The sequence below is a fragment of the Manacus vitellinus genome, unplaced genomic scaffold (assembly GCF_001715985.3).
Source record: "Manacus vitellinus isolate BGI_N305 unplaced genomic scaffold, ASM171598v3 scaffold_2_pilon, whole genome shotgun sequence".
Lineage (NCBI taxonomy): Eukaryota > Metazoa > Chordata > Aves > Passeriformes > Pipridae > Manacus > Manacus vitellinus.
The window spans coordinates 18,796,392-18,821,050 of NW_021940208.1; the positions used below are offsets into that span (position 1 = coordinate 18,796,392).

The window sequence follows — 24,659 nt, forward strand, 5'->3', positions numbered from 1 at the left end:
GACCTAGATGGCAAATCTCACTGTGTGAGCTTGGGACAGTTATTATGGGAAAGGGATTGGGCTGGCTCAGAAAAGTGCTTGCTCAATATATTTTGCTGGCAGTCTCTGCTCATGGGGTTTTGGCAAAATCACCACCGAGCCCAGCTGCTCTGCTGCTATTGCTGTCCCTCCCTGGTGGACCTGCTGGCTGTCCTTGCAGAGGTAGGTCACCTCTATTTCCCAACTGCTCCATGGTTGCTCGCTCATTCAAAGCTTTTCTTACAACATAAACAGACATTATCAGTTTGAACTACATAAATAGCCATGTAATGCTGAGCAATAAAAATAACCAATTCTAGTCTCCTCCCAATACAGATTTCATACACCTTTTCAACTACATCAAATGAACTTTACTGCAAAAATGAGTTGGAAACTTCAATTTTACTTTATATTGTATGTAAAAAAAGGCATATAAATTATTTTGTCTACATCCATCTGAGATTAATTAAATATTGTTAAATTATTTCTCAAAGCTATTTTATGAATAAGAAAGCTCTTTCCTTTCTTACATAGATAACTCAATGAGTTTCAAAAATAAAATACATGAAGCATATCCCTAGTCTCCAAGTAATCCTTATGAAAACTAAATTAAAATAATGAATCTGATGCAAAATACTGTGCAAAAATGATACCATTAATGTAATTTTAAAGTATATAAATATTTTCATAGATCAAGTGATTTAACCATAGCAGTTCAAAGTAATTTTAATTCCTGCATAGCTACATTAGAATTATTATCTTCATCTGACTACAAAATTTTTGTCAGAAAAAAATGGAATTGAGCAATTAATTAAGAAAAAAAAAAAGCGTACTGGGTCTGGCTGAGATGGTGTTAATTTTCCCCATAGCAGCCCTCAGTAGTGCTGTGCTTTGTACCTAGAAAGGTGTTGATAACATGCCAGTGTTTTTGCTACTGCTGAGCAGCCCGAGGCTGATTCTCCATTGTTCTTGCCCCCCACCCACGAAGGCCAGTGGGCTGGGGGTAGGCAAGATCTGTGGAGGAGACACAGACAGGACTGCTGACCCAAACTTTCCAATGGCATATTCCATACAATACAATGTCTGCTTAGCAATAAAAGCTAAGAGAAAGGAGGAGGAAGGGGGGCCTTTGTCTGTCTTCCAAAGCAACCACTATGAGTGCTGAAGCCCTGCTTCCCAGGAGTAGCTGGACATTCATTGCCTGCTGATGGAAAGTAAAGAATAGATAACTTTGTCTTCCTTTGCTTCTGCACACACAACCTTTGCTTTTGCTTTATTAAACTGCCTTTATCTTGACCCGCAAGTTTTTTTCCATCTAATTTCCCCGCTCTGTTGAGGATGGGAGTGATACAGCAGCTTGGTGGACAACTGGCTCAGCCAAGGTCAACCCACCACAATATGTTAAAAATTTTACTTAAGGAATGTTTTGAAATTCACCAAACAAATTATTCAATAAATACTTTTTGGTCAGTTCTGAAACATGCCACAATTATCTCCTAAATGAATAAGGATGATCTAAAATATTTCATTTCCTTGGAACTGACACTAACATCTCAAAAGTCTCATCAATCAAGAAGACAGGAGCTTTTCAGTCCATTTGGAGCTCAGCATTACTACCAACAAGAAATAAAACACTATCCAGCCATCTGTATGCAGTATACCTATGGTTCAAGATGTTGGAGTCTCCTCACTAAAATACTCTGAGCAAAATTTAAAAAGTACATGGTAAATCAGAATAAATAAGAGAATTTATAAGTGTGCATTTGGAAAAAAACCCAACTTTCTGGGCTGTGTGTGTTTGGGATCACTTCTGCTTCTCTTGTAGTAGTGGAGACAAGCAAAAGAGAGTAATTTCAAACAAGGCTACCAATTTTAATTCTAATCAATAGATGCACAAGCAAAATTCCACAGAGAAGTTCTAATAAAATTAATAGGTTGTCCTAGTTAGAACAGCTGGGACCAGTTCATCACTGGATGGGTGTAACTGTGTATTCTATAGCCTTCCATGCCATTTCCCAGAAACTGCTATCAATAGACCATTTACACCATCTGCCCAGAGCATGCCTGACTCCTCAGGCTATAAACTGGGTGTTAAGAGGCCTGCAAGATAGGAGGATGCTCCTGTCCTTATACCCATTGTGGAACTCCCTGCCCTGAGGGAGGTACAGGGCATTCCTGCCTGAACTTGAGGATATATAATCTTGGGGTCTTGGGACTTTTTTAACCACTCATGGGATCCAGAGAGAGACTGAGACCACCACTCTCAACCAGACTGCAATCGCCACTCTTGACCAGACTGCAACAGCATTCTCACCAACAGGTTTTTTTCCCCTCTCCTTTTACTTTGGACTCAGGGGACCCAATGAACGCCACTCTGTTCATGCCCCAGGGTCCTGGGTTATACATTTGGGTTTGGTAGGTTAAAACCAATTGTTTGTCTGTGTAATCGTACTTATTGTATTATTTTATTAAATTGTTATTCTGACTCATAATCTCTCTTTTGAGTTGGGTTCATTTCCCCTGACGGTTTACCTTTAAACCAGCACATAGGTAACAGACCTGTCCTGCCTCAAAAAAAATATTCGTAATAATATGATAACATTTCTTACTACGATACGTAAGCACAGCAATGCCAAGTCCCAGTTTAATATTTCTAAGCATTGTTAAAAGGGACCCACAGCTCAAGATGCCATTTCCAAAACAAAAAGGCAGTGGCCTACCAACTGTCCCTATAACATCTTTTTTTATGGTAATTTTAGAAAAAAAAATCAGTAAGAATGCGTAATGGAACAGTTTGTTATTAGCCAGTTCTGATAAACACAATAACTGCATAATATTCACCTACCTTTTCTAATTCAGGGTGTCCTTCTGCCACCATCAGAAGTGAACACTTGAGACATCACTCTTTGGCATTAAAACTGCAAATGCTACTCAGATACTCGATCTGATCAGTGAGATGGATAGTGTTTTCTGGTTTGGTATATTTACATCTTGATTCACAAAGCCTGATCCTGTTTCCATTGAGGTTTCACTAGGCAGAGGTGAGCAGACCGAGAATTTAGATTTGGAATTCAGGACTATTTAGAAGATACATTAGATGAGAGTTTGATTTGTTAGTTTTCCTTTCAAAATTTTTTGAAAGTTTACCCGTTCATGTACAAAATATTTATATGGAGCAAAGCTAAAATTTATACTGATCTTCCCTTTTCTCTGTTCTCAGAACTCATGGTGGCATCACGATTTCAGCGTAATATGTAAGCACAGCGTTGCCTGTTTCACAGGTAGCTTTGTGTGAAGGAGACGACTGATGGGAGGAGGGAATAATGACAAAAAGGAAAAGAGAAGGTGCTGCGCTGGGTCCTTGCAACCAGTCCTTGCTGGGAGCAGACTTTGGTCAGAGTGCTATCAAATGCACTGGAAACAAAGTAGATGAGAAAGTCTGGAGTATCAGTTATAGATACTGGAATACATAGCTCTCAGGAAAGAAGGGAGGCGTCTGCCCTTCTCTCCCTATTAGTGTTTTTCATTAGAGTTAGTACAGGCTTTTCCTGGGCAATAAATTCATCTACTAGTTAATCTTAAAGCAGGGAAGATTCTGTCTTCCAGGACCACTTGATCAGCTCAGAAATGACTGCCAGTCTAGAGTATTTCTGGGAAAGATGGGTAATATCCTCATTGTGTGGGCAAAGCAGAGAAAGAATGGGAAGGCAGCCATCCTGTTCTGAGGCAAGGAAGTCCACCATAATGGGGTACAGCTGGAAGTGGAGTGTGTCACTTTACCCGACTATTTCAGCATGTCTCTGTCCCAGTGGGATACCGGTCAAATTAAGTACTGAATGCAAGAAGAAAAATTATGCAAAGACAATGTTTCAGGCTACCCGCATCTGCACTGGAGAGCTAATTTTTTGACATAATTAATGGCAACATTAAAGATAAAGAGGAAAGCAATTCACATGACTAAAGGACGGAGTTTGAAATTTGTTTCTGCAAGAATGAGAATAATTGGAGTTAGCATTCTTTATGAGGAAGGATGGTCCGGTAGCAAAAACAGAGACTGTGTATAGGTTCTGCTCTTGACCCTGTTGCAACCAATCAGCTGCTTCTGAGACTTTGAGAAAGTCAGTGAGGACCTGATTTCTGCAAAGATTTCTGTATCTCTTCTGCATGAGCTGTGCTGCTTTTACAAGTGCATTTAGCTGAAGTGTAAACAGTAATCTCCAGCTCCAACAAAGCCAAATAATTGTGTTTTCAAATAGAGCATCTCTTTGAGAAAATGGAGCATTCAATGCTATGTCTTTGTCACTCAGGTCTAGGCTTCTTACTTCATCTTTGCACTTCTTTGCATCTTTGCATTTTGTGGGTCTTACAAAGTGGTCCACATTCTAGAAGGGCCAGAGAGCTCCCTGAGGTAAAAAATCTTTGCCCAGAGATTGCACAAGTCTTCTTGGGGCTTTGCTAACAACTTTGTCAATGGGGGGCAAGGTCAGAGTAAAGCATGATGAGCCTAATCTTTCCCTTGGGAAACACACCCTACTAGATAATGGATGTAACTGCTGCTGTAAATGGTACCGTGAACTGATAAATTTGACTGTATCTAGAAGTGATAGAATGTGAAACTTATTTCAGAGCCAGGTTATATGCAGTTCTAATCTCGGATGTAAAATGGAGACTGCTTACACATTTCATGGAGAAATGAAGGATCAGCCTAAGGTTTGTTAACAGCTTAAAATCCTCCAAATCCCAAAGAGTGTGTGTGAAAATAAAAACTGCTATGAGTTGTTATAACTTTCTTCTGGCCTGGATGTTGGCAGCCATCTGATAAAAGGCTTGAAACACATACACTCACTAATGGAATAATCTCTGGTCCTTGCTGGTACATGGGCAGCAATATTGAACAAGTAGTGCATGAGAAACACAATGATTCTGATTTTCCTTCAGCTGTTTTTATTTTTTAATTTCTCTGCCTCAAACAATGTCAGAGGGTCAGGCAAGCACCACACTGCCTACAGAGAGATAATGACTATTATAGCCATAGATTGCTGCCTTATTAGTTTTACAATGTCAGAAGATATCAGACATCACTGGAACCTTTAACCTAAACTCTGAAACACTATAGCATCAACTAGCATTTCTCGAAAAAACCCTCCCAACTTTTTAAAAGAATCACAAACATTTTTCAGTCATGTGGATTACAAAGCAGTGCTTTGCTCCACATTTTCTGAATCAAGTGGCTTAGCACACATATAGTTCACAAACAGTTTAAGCTAGCAGAAACTGCCATTGATGCTGAAAGAAGGAGTTTGCCCTGCCTCATCTCCAGCCACTGACACTCTCTTGCACCAGCCTCTACATATTCACGTGGCTGCACAGTGAATCAGACTGAGAAATCAGGTTAAAAAAAGCCTCAAACATGTAAAAGGATTAATTCTAGCCCTATTGGTTTAATGAGTTCAAGCTATTTGTCAAACTAAAGCATAAGAAATCAAAACTGTGCTCATCAACTATACTGAAAAAAAAAGAGAAAAAGCAGACTTACCACAGATAGTGGAAAAAGCCCACCTTGCTACCAATATATGAAGTTTTGTTTCTTACTAATTCACAGAGTGCATACTACAGACAATACTGTGTTACTTGCAAGAGCTAGAGGGTATTTACTGATGGTTTTCTCATACCACCTGATATTAGATTCATAAGTTAGACCATCAAAGTTTTCTCTGCTCAGAGCATGGAGAGCCAGGTACTGCCCACCAAATGTCAGATTGTAATTTATATGCCCTGTGAGGGATTTAGCTTATCCAGCTCTAAGCACGGATGCCTTGGACAATCACTTCTTCAAATACTCAACCAAGTAACACCAGCACTTTGGGAGCACAAAGCGCTTTGATTAGGGACCTACATTCAGGTGACTACTTCAAGGTGAGTTGTATTTTGCTGTAAAAGTCATTTTTTCTCTCCATTAATGGAATCTCTGTGATGTAGACATGGACTTACAAATGCCAGCAATTGTCAGGTGAAAATCTGCTGTTTGTCTCTCAGGCACCTGGTTTTCCTGTCACTTTAGGTACATATTTCCTTTAGTACCTCTCAAAAAAAGTTCCAGTGAAGCAACTTTTAGGGGGGAAGGATGGAGACGTGACATGACACATCATTGCCCTAAACCATGACTTAATTATTCCATCAAAATGTTGTAAGTAAAGTGCAAGCCATCTTTTAAAAGCATATAAACAGAATACCTACAGTGAGAAGTTTGACAAAGAACCCTTCATTGTATCTTTTAAGCTGTCAGCCTAGTTGGTATCCATGGAAGTGTGCAGCTAACATCACTGCCTTGTATTGAAAACTGAACAGCTGTGTCCTGCCTAATTCTCTGCATATTATTCCTGAATTGTAGCATCCCTGCTATTTCTAACACTGCTCTTCTCTGCTATATTTGCTAATCTTAATAATTTATAGAGTATTTGGTTCCTTAAATGCCTCAGTATATGAGCTCCTGGGGAGTGGAGAGAGACAAGTTCTTTTTGGTCACCTGACTTACAAAAAATTAGAAGAGAAGAAAAGCTGGATCATCAAAATGCAACAGGTCCAATTTATCGCTGCGTTACTCCCAAGTTAGGTATTACACCACTTGGATCACGGGAATTAAACAGATGCAGCCTGGTTGTGAAGTGAAAGGAATTAGACCTTTTGTCATTTGGACCCATTCCTTTTCCTATAATAAAAGTAACTTCAGCATACCCTTTTTAAAAAATATGGAAAAGTCTGTATCTTATTGAATAAGCAGTGAAAATCTGGGTACTGGAGAGACATGACAGACTTATGTAGACTGCATGCCTGGAGCTAGACATAGCAATGTTTGAATTTGCATGAAAAAGAGCACCAAAAGCGGCACTCAGAAGGAAGTGAAGTGTTCTGCTCTCCTGAATGACATTTGCAAACACTCATTTCAACATTTATTCCTAATTTAAGGTACTGTCCAATTAAAAACCAGCTCATTAATTTCTTAAGAAATTCTGTGCCTCCAGTAGGTTTCTAGTCTAGCTGCTGCCCTAAGCAACAGCAGTACTTTCTGCATTACACGGCTGTTACTACAGCATTACAAAATTGATTGATACAACACACAGACTGTACTGACGATGATTCGTGGAACTGCTTTGTATCATACTAGTATTTCCCAATTTACAAACAAAAGAGAAAAGCAAACTTCAAAAAGAAAGAAACCCCCAAACTTACTTTCTCTGTCTTTCCCCCCCACTGCTAGAGAAACAACAGTATTACTGCAACTTCACTTCAAAAATATTTACATAGTACTAGTGGGAAGGCAGTTAAGCAATGATACTTGTACATGCCTGAACGTTTGGTGGAGGTAAAAAAAATAATAAAGTTGGCAAGTCTCTTTTTAATGAATTCTCCCATCTTTTCCAACTAGAACAAGCAACAAACAGAACAAATATTTGTGCTTTTTCCGAAATGGAAAATAGCAAACTTATTTTCGAAGGAAAGGAAATAGCTAGTGGGAAGACAATAATGTTCAATTAGTAAGCAAGTGGAGCCCACCTTCAAATTTCCATTTCAGTGCACAGGAGTAGGCTCATTTAATGAAATACATAATTTTTATCGTGGCATGCATATCATTCTTTCATAGATGAACATTACAGTGCTAAAGATACCTTTAATATAATAGATTTTGCTTTAATCAAAATTGTGTAGGTAACTTGAAATGAGCATCTGATTAGGAGAAAGAGAACTGCTGAGCTATTGGCTTAATATATAATTACTGCTAATACCTATTGTCTTAGGGGTTGGAGGAACGGATGGTGGCATATGTAATGCCAATACCTGAAAATGCTTCTAAAGCTATTTGTGGAAGAAATCCTAGTAGGACTGATATCCATGGCAGAAAATTACCAGAAAGTATGCCTAAGAACAGAATAAACACAAAGATAGTAACACAGATTAATTGGGAAGAATAATTAGGGCTTTTGGAGGCCAAGTTCTTTGAATAATCATGCAGATATGGGTGATTTGACTGATACAATATACTTCCATTTCAAAAAGCTTCTGGTGAAGTTAACTATCAGACTCAAACTATACCAACAAGGAGGAGCAATGAAAAAAATGTCAGGAAATAAAAATGGATTTTCATTGCTAACTTAAAATGAAAAAAAAAAGGGTTAGGAATAATTGAATTGTTTGTTTTACAGTGGATGGATGTTATCCAATAGTCTCACAGATATATGTTCAGTATATTCATAAATGAACTGGAAAATGGAGGAATAAAAAGGGACAGAGGTTTCTGATGATATTAAATTACAGAGGTTAATAAAAACTAAAACTGACTGCCAATTGCTGCAAAAGGACTTCATGATGTTGAACGATTGTGAGATAAACAGGAAAATATAATTAAATAACCAGTGCAATCACACAAAAAGCCAAAAACCCCAAACCACATGTATTCACTACTTCCTACAAGATTCCTAAGATTCTGTTTTTGCTGGTACAAGAATTACAGCCAAAATAATACCTCAGTAGCAAATTTACAATAAGAAAAGGGTTTTGTATCACATACTCCACAACTGAACTTTGGAACTAATTTCTACAAGACATTTTGAATATCAAAAGAACAAATGAATTCAAAAGACACAACTAGAGGCGAAAAAAGACCATTAGGGCCTATTAATTACAAACCTGCAAGATAGTGTCTGGCTTCAATGTGCCTGCATGATAAATACCTCAAAGGAAACTGAGATGGCTTACTATCTGCTTACTCTGTTCTTACACTTCTTTTTTGAATATCCAACACTGACCACTGCCAAAAAAGGATACAGGGCTATAAGTACTTTTGATTCAATCCAGTGCAGCCATTCTTTATGTTGTGTGATGATCATGGGCACTGCTAGCACACAAGTAATTTAAAACCTGAGAGGCGGAAACCATCTGCATTTTAGAACAAAGACACTGATCCTAAAGTAGCTTACATTTAGCTACTGTTGGGAAAGTAAATCAAAGCCTTTTGAGAAAACCCTCTGATGGATTTTAACAGACTTTGACTGCGGGCTACAGTATCACCTTCTGAAAAAAAACCCCAAATAAATATTGCTATTATTGGTTAAAAACAGGATTTAACTAAACCTCCAGAGCTGAACACTTAGGTTTGTAGACAATGTGGTGTAGTGTGGAATTCACCATGAATTAGGCATAATCAACAGCCAAACGAAAAAAATCCAAAGAGACTACTTCTAAAATAAGCAATGAAGAAAAAGCTGTGGTAGTGGCTCTGATGTCTGGAATCCATCACATCCATTGTCCAGATGAGATTAATTACTCTTTAGAAGTGCCTGTTTCTTTCTATTGACTATAAGGGTGATCCAAGTGACTAGTTCAAATGTAGAAGTTTTCATTAGTGGTCTAAAATCAGATTAGATGAATCCCACAGCCCTGATGTCCCATTAACTCAAGTCTGACTAAACTTTTATCTGTATCTGTTTTGCAAACCTAACTCCTCCACGTAGAGCAATATCTACAGAACAAATTACTTCGAAGAAATAAATGCACAGACAATTTTAATGAAAAATAGCAACTTTTGAGGTTACTGAACCTGCAAGTCAGAAAACGCTGTAAATAATGCTGTATCTACTTACATCAGTCTTAGGTCGTGCTCCAGTTGACACTGGGTAAGGTAAACAGTCTAGATCCTGGTAGTCTCCTCTTTTATTTTTCCAAGATCCCTTTTCATGATTATCTCCATAAAAGCCTGTCTCTACTTGAACAGGGTACTGTAAGAGAATTTAAAAACCACTATAAATAAAGGCAAGTCATAAATGTTTTTAATGTAAACTCTAAGATAAGAAGTTGGAATTTTATCTTTTTAAAGCTTTTTTTTCTCTGATGTAAACATTTGACCTCAATCTTTTTTCTTAAAACCACCTGCTGCATCATTTTTATATTTTGCAAAGGTAGACATCCAGATATTATATGAAGTCCTTTCCTTAACAGCTAGTATACATAATCGGTGAACTAATCAATAGTACACCCTCCTAAACATCAGGGAAAGGAATCACTTCCTAGAAAAAGAAATAGTTTTACTCAGATTATTTAAAACTTTTTATTTCATGTTTATTTTTCTATCTTAAACAGAGACTCAGCAAATTCCCATTTTCTAATTACAAACTCTGGACTTTCCAAATCCACTTATCACCATCTTATCACCCCAAACTTGGAGAGATCTCACTTGTTTGCTCCACTTCCACACCATTTTTTAAAAGTTGCACATCCTAACTCTGGGCCCACACTGAATGCAATACCAGGAAGGGACCAACTGCACAACATTCCCCCATGTATCCTGGTTCGCCTCAAAGGAGTAACAGAGTGAGGAAGAAACAATACATGCTGCAATCCAGCAGCAGAATCCATACTAGGAACAATGAGGGAAACAGGATCATGGGTGCACTGCAGAGCAGTCCAGAGCTGTTGAGTACAATCATTCAAATCAGCTAATTTTCTGGATGTACCCCTTCATAAGGGGACAAATTTGCTGCTGGTCTTTAACAGCAACTGCCTACTTCCCAGTTAGTATAGTTCTTAGGGATGTAAAATGTGGAGGCTTTTAAAAGGTGACAGAAGAATCAGTATGTGGCCCAAGAAAAGTTTGAAGATAATATACTACTGCAAAAAATTAAGAGAATGTGTTAGTTAAAGAAAAGATTTTGTTCAATGACAGTCACATCTCTAATATAAGATGGGGTAATTATAATCAAACAGGACTTCTCTGCCATTATCCACAAATGATAAAGGGCTAAAACTGAAATCACGATTCTCATTCCCTAGATCTGCTTTTTCTGTATTGAAACTGAGTACAACATATCAAGTGGCAATGAAATGGATACATTAAACAACAGGGAAATGCACTAAGTGCACCAAGAGTGATTTATCTCATGTTTCATTTACGAAGTGCCTCCTTCTATATTGCTAAGATTTTTTTTCATAGGAAAGGTAGAGGTTTTAGAAGAGCAGTACTATTAAATGTGTTTTTCCAGAACTAGCAGTTTTGCTGTCAGTACATTGAGACAGTCCTGTTTTTTGCACTTTAATCATGTATTTATTGCACTGGTGAGAGAATGCTTCAGAAAATAATTTGGTTATAGATGATGATTTTTAACATCTTTTTTAGGTCAGATGCTGAGGAATCCAGTCAGTGCTACTGCCCCAACAAAAAATTGACCAGTAGTAGCTCGTGGTTTACACAGATGTAAAGACAGACCACCTCTTAACAGTCATCTAAAAGTTACTATGTTTTAGAAAACACCTTAAATTTGTTCACCAAAATACTGCAAGACTCCCTACTCTCACCCAGTAAGTCCCATAATATTTATTCATCCAGCCAATTTTTTATTAGAATATTTAGGCTTCTTCTGTAAAATTTTTGTTCAAATGAGTATTATTAATAACAGTTACCATCACAACAGGATAATGTAAAGAATAATAAAATATCAAAGAGTTACTTCCATGAACAGATGAAAAATCCTTCAGTAGAAAACTAACTGGCTCAACCTAGTGATTAAATTACAAAATGTATTTCTAAGACATAGCATTTGTCATGAGAAATAAAAACTCTATCATCTGTTAAAAATTGTCCACACCCTCGAGAGACCAATTTTCAGAGCAGCAGCTCCAACAAACCATGTTGCTATTTATACAGTAGTCACCTGCTTTGGAGATCTTGGGTCTACAAAGTTGGCTTTACATCTCTGAATACTTCACCCCAAACCACTTTCAATCATAATTTCTTGCATCGGTACCCAGTTTATATAATAAAAATAGGATAAAATCATACAAAGGACCCATAACTGCTTCATCATTTTATAGAACCCATATTTACACAGTTACTAGTAAACATATGTTTGAGATAGGCCTTTTTTCTATTCGGTTTCATTGTAAGTGACAAGACTAAAACATTTGATCTGTGTGGAACAAATTACAAGCTATAGTAAGAAATATGGACAAAATAGCATGAATTGATAGAAGATAAATTACTCATACAATTTGTATGAATACAAGACTTTGCTATTTTTTCCACTGCAACTGTCATTCTGAGATCTACAATACCTGTTTCTTCACAGTGAATTTATGGAGACATTTATGAGGATCTATTTCTCTTCTTTGACTATAAGTAAGACTAAGTCCACCCATTTTGAGGTAAATTATTAATAAATGTTTAAATTAGGGCAGATGATTCCCTTGTTCTACAAATATTTCTGCAGGAGATGGCAAATGGTGTCCCATTATCAGTTCCACAAATGATAGTCCAAGACTCTTTCTTGCTCTGATCTTGCTGGTCTCATCAGAAAGACCTTTGTGTTAAATGACCTGTCCAGCTTCCATATTGAAATTGGCTCTTGGAGGTTTAAAGGTAATTTCCAGTTTGCCCAACAAGACTACAATAAAATGTGGCTGATTCACAAATTTGGCAGTCCACAGACAACTTTTTAGTTGAAGAAAGCTCTCCTACTTTAGAGTGGGAAGAAGATGTGGCCTGATAAACAAGACTGTAACTGTTCAAATGTCATATTAAGAAAAACAGTAATTTCTTCATGGGTGTTAGGAACATCCTCGAAATCTTTCTGGATTTATCCAGACAGATGCAACTATTGGTAAGGGAAACAAGTGTGCCAGGACCAGTGTGACTGGCTTGGAGGTAGGTTTTATCAGCATAGTAAGCTTATGACCACCTCTGCATCACTAGCACAGGCTTTCAGGGGGAATGTCCAAGGAAGAAGGCTGTGTCTGAAGTCCTGGCCTCTGTGCTCAGAAGATGTGTTGTCACCAGGCTTCAGTAAGAGAACTGTAAGCATCTGGGATGCTGGTGGTGGCATTCTCTATGCAACCATTTTTGATGATGCTGTTCTTATGTATCAAAGTGCCTTGGAAAATGTCATCTATTTGGATTTATTTTTCTGCTGTCTACATGCTACATGCCCTTCTTTTAATGCTCCAGCAGTGGATTTGGAGTCATATCCTACGATGTTCAAGTCATCATGGAAAAAGAACGATGCCTGACTACACCATGGCTTTTGCCCTAGTAGAATAGGCACAGCCATAAAATAATGTGTTTGGATCACTGGTTGCCAAAAACAGACTGTCTCACAAGTGTTTAAACTCTGATGGCTGGGCTTTTACTTTCAGGCACAAAAGTAGACTACATTGCCACTGTATTTTGACAGAAGACATTGAGCATTCTCCTTCAAGAAGACAGAACATGGTCGATTAATAGGCAAATTAATTATGAAATTAATTCAGTTGGATAGAGCTGGTTCTGACTTGCTGACATGTACAATAAGAAAGAAATGAGAGACATGGCCACTCGGTTACCAACTCTGTAGAATATGTAGAATATGAAAACACATATTACAAAGTGCAATACCAAGATGCAAGATTCTACATCCCACCTTGAGAGACATGAACATTTACATTGTGATGATCCACACAGACACTTACTTTAAGAATTTACTTTTACTAAATGAAGAAACATTGAAACAACAGTGACAGCAAAAACATTCAGAAAAGCTCACCTTTCAGGAATTTCAAGCCAACACTAACATTCAGAGCTGCAAATCCAAACAACTCTATCTTAAGAACTGACTTGAATCATAGCCTGAAGCAGAGAACAAACACTTCTACTTATGCTCTTCACTCTCCAGTTACTTGCTTCTATAAAAACCCCTGCTTATTGAAAAACTACTAAAATAATATCATAATATCCTTAGTCCTATTTGCCCTCAAAATAAAAGCTTAAGAAACTGTTTGTCATCAATTGATGACACCTGTCATCATAGAATATTCTTAAATAGAGGAATGAAGATCTAAACCAAATATTCATATAAAATAAATATAGAAAAATACTAATTCAACTCTTAATTAAGATACGTAGTGTCCCACTGGCTGTTATATCTTTAAATAAATACAAAAATAATAAGTATTAATAGGGTAGCACTGGGACTTCAACAGTATTCTGAAAAAACTATCAAATGCAAATACTCCTCAAAAAAAAAAAAAGTTTAAAGACTTTAAGCCATACTGACAGAAATCTTAGAAGTTTCACCCTATCACATTTCTGATCATTTGGCCATTAGCTGTCTAATGAAATTAGAGATTTCATTATTATCTAATGAAAACAGTACCACCCTTAAGCCTGAGCTTCTCAGCCTATCCAGAAATACAACCAGACCTGAAAACTATGGCTTGAGGAGTATTACAGCTAAATGTTAGAGAACATATATGACATGCACATATTCTTACCAGTTGCTTGTGCCTTTTAGAAGAAGGAGTACTGGAGGGAGAAGAGCCACCACTCAGAGCTTCTTCAATATCTAAGTTCAACTGTTCCAGTTTCTTCATAAGCCATGACATAGAGTCTGCCCATTTAGATTCTTTTTCTGGTTGGGCCTAAAAGAAATCAAACATACGTCAAGTCTTAAAACATTCAAGCTGTTTATAACTTGAAGACTCTCATTTTCTCTTGCAGCCCCCAAGGAAAAAGATTACCAGTTCTTTCCCTGTCCTTAAGTAACTTTTTGCCATTTAGAAAGCTTCAATTATCACTTCAATCTTGATGACACATATTCATAGCTGTTCTTAATACTCAAATGATCACACTCCACTTCTGTGTATCTGAATGACTTTCTAACACTTCATTTTGGGTGACCCACTGCCAGCTCAAACTAAGCACAATCAAGATCAAAACTAAAGTAACTTTAACATCTCTTCCTTAAGCCACTATTTTAGCATCTCTCCGCTGATTGCTTGTTGTCAATAAGAATCAGAACACTGAAGGTCATCATGTGTACTATGTTATATTCCTTAGTATAATTCCAGACTTGTCAAATCTTGCAGCTTTCTTCTGCCCTCATGGTGGGAATGCTTTACTGGTCACTTTTTCACTTGGATGCATCTTCCCCTTTTATCTGAACCGCTTCACTGTATTACAAAAACTTTAATCCGTTATAGTGTAATTGTCAAAAGTACTTTTCTTATTCCTCAAAGTCCTTTCCAGTGACTGTCCTTAAGCATCTTTCCATGGCAGTCCCTGTGCACACTGCTGCATTATGTTTTGTTTTCCTTATTTACATCACTTCTAATGATCCACTAGGAGAAAACAGTCACACTGACCTCCCTGTCATCACAGGCAGCTACTACTCCCCAGATTAGTTTCTGTCCTGAAGATATTTCATCTCTGTCACCTTCCTTACTTTCACAAACAATACATATCTTTGCATAGAGGATAATTCCATAGTGAACATGAGGACACAAACAGTAATAATGCATTTGCATCCTGCCATAATCCTAAAAGCATCATACCAACACTCCTCAAAACCTAGGTTATTATTCTTATCTGATAAATCTTTACGGTGATTTGTTTCCTTATAAAGGAACAAGTGGGACAGAAAGGTACTTTTAATTTGTTCACTATTATAGAAAAAACCCTTTACAAATACAATCCAGGAGCTTCACTCCAGTATTACAGTGACATAATATTATTACCGATGGAACTGCTTGTCTTCACCACAGAAACTAAGAGTAAGGCCCCAGATCATGAGACACTGAGTCCCGTATTACAAACACGTGCATGTTCCCTTCAGAGGGGCTAGAATTTTCTTAGTAGGGATTGTTTAAAAGCACGGAAAATTAATTATCTAATTTTTAGTTTTCCAAATCTTCATTTGGAATGTCCCAATTTTTTACAACCTCTGAGTATTTTTCCTGAAATGCTGTTATAAGTGCTAAGCTGTATTTCAACTCTGTAGCTATTAATTTTTTTTAAAGAAATACTTTGATTGCTTCCCATTGTCTTCCCAACCATTTGGAAGTAAAATACAGGACATTCCACAGAAAATGAGTATCAAAAGACCCTCTTCACATTGAATCCACTCTGAGTGAGATGATTTTACATAGGAAACGTGCATGTTGATATATGTCTATGACATTCATTTGTAAACAAACTAAAGATTCTACTTCTAAGACATTCCAAATGCATGTAACAGAACACATGATATTGCATTACAATAAAAAATACAGCTCAATGCATAGGGAAGCACACTTTACCTTTATCTTGACAAATATTTACCTACTGGAACAATATCTCCAGCATTCACTAATATTCTTCCAAACATCTGTATGAGCCAAATCCCCTTATTTTTATAAATTTCTTGTTTTAATGCAACAGAACTCAAACCACAGTAATTTCTTAAAAATACAAGTCCTAAGCAGTTTCCTCAAACTATAAATCTCCTAGCATTCTCCATTCAGTTCTGCCTTTTTTTTTTTAGTTCAGTAAGACTCTATATTGTGTCTATTAAGGGGATGAGGAAAAAGATAGAATTTCATTATCCTTGAAGAAAAAGCCAAATGGGCCTAGTTAACAAATGCCATTCACTAATTGGAAATTTGGCACAAAAGCACCATTTGGAACAAATGCTGATTGGCTACATATTTCAAAGGTTGCCTGAAATTCCTGCTAAACAGCAAAAACATGATGCTACTTGCATTCAAAAATATACAGCCTGCACAGTAGGACATCTGACCAGTGAATAAATTCTGCCTAATCCATTCATGACAAACACAGCTCCCCAGTGTTCAGCCCCAGTAACTAGGTTGGACACTATCAAAGTGCTCAGAAGATCTGAGTATCAGTGTTTCCTGCCCATAGCAACTGCAGAGGCAGTAGGTCAGGGCATCTTTGGAAGCTTTTGTGTCTTGCCCTTCAGAAGGAAAAAAATCTCACTCTAAATTATCTAAGAATCATGACCTGCTTTATTCATTGTTTTTTCCCCTAAAAGGTTTACAGGGAGAACACTCCTTTCCATATACTCTCAAGGTCTCCTTTCTTTGTTGGAGCCATATCCATTCAGCTACACATAGGAATGCTGTTACCTTTTGAGGAACCTGAAAAGCATAGAGACAGAAGTGCATTACAGAAATACTTTTTATATGCTACGTTAGAATCACAGAACCATTCAGTTTGGAAAAGACCTTTAAGATCACTGTCCAACCTTTAAGATCAAGTCCAACTGTTAATGTACTGCCAAATTCAGCACTGCCAAATCCACCACTAAACCACATCCCTCAGTGCCACATCTTAAACACCTCCAGGGATGGAGACTTCACCACTTCCTGGGCAGCCTGTTCCACTGCTTGATGACCCTTTCGATGAAGAAATTTTTCCTAATATCCAATCTAAAACTCCCATGGTGCAATTTGAGACCATTTCCTCTTGTTCTGTCTTAGACAGATGAGCAGTAGTAGAAAGTGAGCCCGGAGAATTCCTCAACAAAAAATGTTTCAAGGTAGAGCAATATTGTCTATGAAGATCATGGCATACATTAGCCAAAGAATGACATACTGGCCTTGAAAGTGAACTCCTTTGCCACAAGGATTTCTCAAGTCCCATATATTCAGGCTAGATTACATAAAAAACTCCAAAACAAACCAAAGAAAACCCCCCAGAAACATCACTGTCAGTGGGAAATATAAAATTAAGTGATATGCACTTCCTAAAGCAGTTACACAAGCAGTTATTGTGCTTCAGATAGCTACTGTACAGAAGAACTATCCCAACTGTTTAAGATTTACTAAAACACATTTAGCAATCAGCCAGACATAAAACTTAGTTGTAGGTTGCTACTTCTTACAGCAACCACAGTCTGTTTCAGAATGCCAAGCTTAAGGATTTTGTTATGTGTACACATTCATATGTATACCTATTCTGTATTCACTTGCATAGCTGAAATTTCATTACCACCAATAACAAATTAGAGATAAAACAGGGTGCAAAATTATGCTCAATCATCCAAATACTTAATTGCTCTTTTCTTACATGGAGAAGAAAATACATTCCAGTCATTTGAATGTTTGTGCCTTTTGGATCAAAGGCTTCTGCACCCTGTTTTTCAGTTTTCAAGTGTTCTTCACTAATCTTATTCAGCAAAAACATCTGTGATAAAAGGCATATTTGTTTCAAAGTTTTGCTCATGAGGCTGATTGCAAAAGGCATAATAGCTGCCAGCAAATCTAAATTTAAACTGAAAGAATGCAGCAGCATTGAACAAGTCCATATAGAACACTCAGGGGTCAGGGTTAACCTCACTGCCAGACCTCATCCTATACTGGAAGCAGAAAGGCTTCCCACGTGAAGGGCTATGAGAAAATTACACAACTCTAAATTTATCTGATAATTTATGGCTTTCACTTTAGAACCTTCAATAGGTCCAATTGTTCTGATAATTAATGTATTGTACAACTCTGAGTGATAAATCAGTAACCTCCAAATAAAAAATATCAGTGCTATTTAACCCTCCTCTCTATTAAATCTGCTCAGATAAAAGTTCTCTCAGATGTACAGCCTAGATTGGCAAATAATGATTATGTGGAACAATTTCAGAGACCAAATATCATATTCTGCTCTTGCTGCACTGACGGGGCTCCTCTGTTTTCAAAAGAACCTCTGTGTAAAAGAAGGTCTCTCAGCCACTGGGAGCTTTGCCTACAGGGACTGGGGGAGGAAGCCAGATTGATTCCCTGTACAAAAAGCCTTAAAAAAAAAAAGTATTTAGAATACAAAGGACTCTTTTATTCTCAAAATAGATTTATGTGTGCCTTCTGTATCGAAGATAAAATATTTCAAAGGGAATTTTCCTTCATATCCCACCATAGTGTTCCTTAAATACTTACAGAGCTGTTAGATGGACAACTAATTTGTGGCACCTTTATCCTGGAAAGCAGGTAAGTAAACTCAGCAGTCAGCAACCTTTCCGCTTCTAAGAACTGTATTGCTATATATCTGAAATTATCAAGAAAGTCTCTTCAATCTCTCAAGTCAGCAGGCAAAGCCATGCACATAGCAAGGTTGCTGAAAAATGAAAGCTCTTCAGGGACATCACATAAAATTCAGAGCAATCTGGATCCTTCTGATCCCCATAATGTTCACCTAAGATGGGCTGTTAGGACTTCAGCAGTTTTCCAAAAGAAAAGCTACAGAAATACTAATATAAAGTTATGTGTTAATCAGTTTTAAAGGAAAGACCATTTTCAGGATGAATCCTTTACCCCCAGACCTATTTCATTTACTCTTCTTAAATACATCTGTGTATGGAGCTCTGTTTTTACTTCCTGTTCAGTCACTTTCTCCTTCGTGCTTTCCCACCTGAGGGCATGCTGCCTCAAGCTACTGATTTCTTCAGACAGGTTTTCAGAAGTGACACAAACCATATCTGTATGGATGTGGTGAAACCTTCTCTATGCTTGATGCTTTAGGGCAAATTAAAGTGATTTTTGAACTTAAGGTTATTTCTGGCTTTTCTCAATTTCCCTTTACACACCTGCCTTCACTTTCTTTCACTAAGCTCAAATGTGCATTTCTATAATTTTACGTGTCTGTTTTTAAGTACACCACTATGTCTTTGAATGATAAAGAACACAATACAGAAAAATACTGTGGAAATGATAACTTCAAAATATAGAACAATAAGAATACATGCTTGGGTTTTTTAATGATTAAGAGGCACACAACATGGGAGAAAAAGGAACTCAAAGAGATGGTACCATGAAAAAATAATGTAACACAACCCTTACCGCATTTTATATATTTGACTTTTTGACTCTTCAAAGGCAAAGTCAAAGCAGCTCAGAAACAGACTACATTACTTTTTATAATAGCTTTTAATCTTTCAGATAGTGATATCATAAATTTGGCTTTTAATTTGCAATCAACATGTTGGTGTTGCATAGTGATAATGTCCATTGTTTAAAAGAAAACAAAAACCTGAAGTCCTGTCTCTTTTTCAAGAGTTCCTGCATCAGTCCTAGGATAATTGCTCTGAGCTAGGCAGGACAGGACAGGAGCCCTTTTATCAATGGAGTCTTCCAAATACTAGTTTATGGAAATATTTAGCAGATGAAGAAACCTGAGCTAGTTCTTAGGACTGAAAGCCATGAGATGTGTCAGCATGGTGCTTCACCCAAGACAAGAGAAAGAAATTAGAAGGGGAAAAGAGAGGGCTTTAGTTGAAGAAAAGGTGTGGGGCAAAAAGGTTTTGGAAAATAGTTGCACACTACTGCAGAAGTTTTAATGTGTAGTAGCCCAGACAGCCTAGTATGAAAACTCTGTTGCAGCTTCGTTTTGTTTCTAGTAAAAGCAAATAGTTTTGTATTGGACTTCTCATTTAAAAAAAACCCAACAAAACAAAGTCAAACACCAAAAAATGCCCCCCCCCATCTAAACCAACTTAAACCAGCATCTAGTTGGTTTTAACATCAAAGTGTAATTTAGGATTGCTCCAATGATTAAATTTTCCTGATTCATAATGCCTACAGCATCTCCACCTTCTAACAAATAATGATGTCAAGCAACACCAAATTTCACAAAGAGGCTGTTTGACAAGACTGTACTGGTGACACATGGTACAGAAGCAGAATCCGAATGGCCAGACAGGCTGTTTTATTTGACATCTGCTTCTATTTCAGCACATGAGTTATCCTCTTGGGTTATCCCATCTTCAGCTGCTTCAGAGCAGATGCCAGCTTATCATTTATCTATTCCACCATTTCCACCTTGTGAGGTGGAAGAAGTGAACTGCACTTCTTGTATCCCAAACACCTGCTCCAAGCAGTAGTCAATTGCTGATGCCATCCATTTGCATTCAGTTTGGCACCATCTGCAACAGCAGTGGTATCTGCACATCACAGTTAGTGACCATGAATGTCAAAATAGTTTACACACATAGTATTAAGACACATTTAATTTCTTCACAGAAAATTACTAACTTCAAAATCCACTAACTCTATGACTCCCTTGGAAAATGTAACCAACTTCTGCCCGTTCATAGAAGTGAATTTCCTGACAGTGCTTCCTGACTACTAAATGCTAGGTTTCAGAATGGGCTCCATGAGACTGAGGGGTCTCATGCCATGAAATCCACAAAAAGTTACAGACCAGAACAGGTAACTTAGAGATCCTTCTTCCCAGTGTGGTTAGTTGCACGATTTGAGATTGGATACAGCTTAATCTGTTTTCTTAGTTACCTCTTCAGAAAACACTGCGGTTAGAGCTATCCAGGATGTATAAGACCTGGGCTCAGCTTCACCCTTGGCCTAATGCACCTTACACATATTAAGGGGAAGGGGATGTACTTCTGAGTGACGGAGAAGCACCAGGAAATACTAGCACTTGAGAAAACAACAGAGAAATACCTGTAAATTGTCCCAAAGGTATTAGGGAGGGCTCACCCAAAACATGATGCAGCCCACAGCCCAGATGAAGTGCCTCTACACCAATGCTATAGCATGGGAAACAAGCAAGTGGAATTGGAAACTGTGGTGCAATTAAAAAATTATGACCTATCACAAAAACATGGTGGGACAAAACTGTAATACTGCAATTAAAGGATAGAAACTTTCTGGAAGAGACATGAAGGGAAGGAGGGATGGAGGTGTTGCGCTCTGTGTTAAAGAAGGGACAGATTGCGAAAAGCTGCCTCTGAGAAACAGCCATGAAGAGATTGAGAGCCTGTGAGTAAAAACCAAGGACAGGACCAAAAAAAGACACCTGGTGGTAGGGGTCTGACCACGGGAGCTCAAGGACAAGGCCTCCTGCTTCAGGTACAAAAAGTATCACACTCGCAAGTTCTCATCCTGATGGAGGACTTGAACTACCTGGACATCTGCTGAAAAGCAACACAGTTGGCTATAAGAAATACAGGAGACTCCTGGAGTACATCAAGGACAATGTCCTGGGCCAGGTATTAGACGTAAGAACCAGATGAGAAGGCTTACTGGACCTGGTGCTCACAAATGTGGATTTGCTGATTAAAGGGGTTAAGACTGGAGGCAGTCTGGGCTGTTGCGACCATGCCTTTGTTGAGTTTGTGATCCCAAGGAACATGGGCCTGGCAAGAAGCAAAGTCAGGACCCTAAACTTGGAAGAGGACACCAGTAGTGAAAAGAAACATGAACTATAGAGCAGTAACAACAGAAAAAAAGGGATAATAATAGGACGATATAACTGAAAATGATTTTGTGATCCATGTAACACTCAGGAGATCCCAGCCATAAACCCTATGAAGGTTAAAGCAAACTTTGGGGACAAGCCTTTAAAATTGCTAAAGGAAAAGCCGCTGATAGGCTTATCTGCAGCAAAAAGCACTGGAGCCTCAGGAGAGGAAGCACTTGTGCCTTACTCTTGGACCCAGAACGAAGTAAGCTGCGTGGTGTGCCCCAGTTTGGAGCAGGGTATCCCACCCTGAGCAACAGGAGCCAACGTGAGTGCCCTCCTCCCCTCCTCAGGGTATGTCTGTGGACAGCACACGCAGGTGACCTATTTCACTGTTATCAGGGGTTTTGTTCAGTATTTATCGGTAAAGCAATAACCTCATTTAATATGACAGGTGAATTAAGCAGGTGAATTAAGCAAGGATTTGTCTGCTTCCTTCATATACCAGCAGTCACAGCTGTCAGAGCGCGCTGGGACAGCAGTTGGTGCTCTGCCTGTGGGCATTTTAAAGAGTGCTGTGAATCCATTCCCATGTGCTGGCGCCAGGGCTGCCCTGACAATCCAACATACAAGCTGAGTCATTTCTTCTAAAAATATCAGTGTCAGTACTTCCTTGAAAAACTCTGGAGCAGATACTAAAGATTAGGATGGTAAAGGATAAAGACAGCAGTCGAGTAATATATCTGGCAAATTTCTAGTTGTAAATAAAGAACCTATATTGAAATGCCAAGTGCCAGAATACTTTTGTTTAAAAACCCCATATAGATAATTATAACCTTAACACTTTTTTCCTTAAAATACCAACACCCTTGTTTTCATTTACTGGAATCTTAAATACATACATTGAAAGAATTCCCAAGAAAACTGGTACTAGAGATTGTCTCCAAGTACTATGGAACTTCAGCAATTCACTGTTTTCCTAGTAAGCTGCTGCTTTAGTATCAGCATTACACAGAAAAAGGTAACTTGGAAAACCACTACTGATAAATACGGAACTGGTAAAATGACAGCAATACTGTCATCATATTTATGACAAGCTACCAAACAAAAACCCAAATCTCACTGAATAAAAAGGATATTTTTTCCAAAACTTACAAGCATTCATGGAGTTCTGTCAAAGCTGACATTATTCCCTGCCCATGTTCTAGCAATGCACTATTGAGAAAAACACTGTTAGCAATCCACTTGGAAATAGAAATCTGAATTTAACAGAGAAAATAACAAGCAAAAGGTACCTTCTGGAACTAAAGAGTACTTAAGGACAAAGATAGGAAAGCCTGGAAGAAGGGATGATATTTTTAGTGGCTAAAAATAGGTGGTGATGGGGCAAAGAATGGAACATGAATTTAAGAGAAGACAAGAGAATAGAGAGTAATTGAAATAATGTAAACCTTCTAAATTATCTCCTGAACCAATTTTCATCAAGCTAACAATGAAGAGAGGGCATTAATCCCAGGCCTAGAAAAGTAATTAGGCATGATTCCCAGATCTCCACTGGAAGTCTGACACCCAAGTATCCAGGTTTAACCACTAGGCTTCAGTATTATTCAAAAACAATTTAGAAGCCATCTATGGATTTGCTGTGATAGAAGTATTTAATGATATGTTTGAATGTGTTTTTAAAATTCATGATTCTATTAACCCTTCCTGAAACTCTTGAAACTTCTAGAGCAACAAAAGTAATGAGTTATATAGCTCATAATGCTAACATTTTTTCAAAAATTTATACAATATAAAAATTGTTTCTCTTAAATAAATGCAACTATAATTGTTAAAACATTTAAATATTTGCTCACATTACTTAGATTCATGCCAATTTACACTTATCTGTTAAATAACAAAAAAAAATTATGAAAAGTTACAGCTTGTGTATAACGTGTACAAGAGCCTTGTTCGAGTTTCCCCCTATTACTGTGAGGGTGATGAGGTACTGTAACAAGTTGCCCAGAGCAGTTGTGGATGCCCCATTCCTGGAAGTGTTCAAGACCAGGTTGGATGGAGCTCTGAGCAACCTGGTTTAGTGAAGGGTGTCCCAGCCCAGAGTAACTGGGTTGGAACTCAATGATCTCTAAGGTCCCTTTCAACCCAAACCATTGTATCATTTTATAGTATTATTATCAATATAATTCCACTAAATTTCTTGTGCTTGCCTCAAAATAACAAGGACTTGTAGGTCTTATAACAGCTGGATATCATCACACCGAATGAGAGGTGTCATGGCTTATGACAGACACACTCTTAATGCCACATCAAGAGTTAGAAACTTGATTTTGCAACAGCAGCTCTTGCAGCAGCAGGGAACCTCCCTGTGATTGGGACACAACACAGGAGCACCATCCCACGAAAGGCTGCACAAAGGCTTTTTCCTCCAAATGTCATACAGCGGAGAGAGAACAAAGAAAGGCTTTCATCAGTCTAAAAACGACTTGCTAGCTTTATGATCTGCAGGTCACCAGATTTCTCCCAAATCCCTCCATGTAAATTGAAAGTAGCATACTTTACAAAAAAGTGCTGTTTTTCCCGACCCTTCTCTTGGGAGTAGCACTATTTCACAAAACAAAACCAAAAAAAAAACCACCAAAGAAAACAACCACGGATCGTGTCC

The 24,659-nt window shown here is 37.9% G+C and overlaps 1 protein-coding gene across 2 annotated transcripts in view; it reads right to left on the reverse strand.

Moving 5' to 3' along the window:
- STARD13 (StAR related lipid transfer domain containing 13) overlaps positions 1-24,659 on the reverse strand; it is a 293,516-nt gene that overhangs the window by 206,929 nt on the left and 61,928 nt on the right. Inside the window, exons 1-3 of one of the 2 annotated variants that reach the window (XM_018071074.3) lie at positions 24,552-24,653; positions 14,311-14,457; positions 9,657-9,791 (exon numbers count right to left, since the gene is read on the reverse strand). In XM_018071074.3, the coding sequence (XP_017926563.2) occupies positions 9,657-9,791; positions 14,311-14,421 (246 nt within the window). In that variant the 5' untranslated portion in view covers positions 14,422-14,457; positions 24,552-24,653. Of the gene's footprint in view, positions 1-9,656; positions 9,792-14,310; positions 14,458-24,551; positions 24,654-24,659 lie in introns of those variants that run through there. The other variant, XM_018071073.3, reaches the window with a different exon arrangement.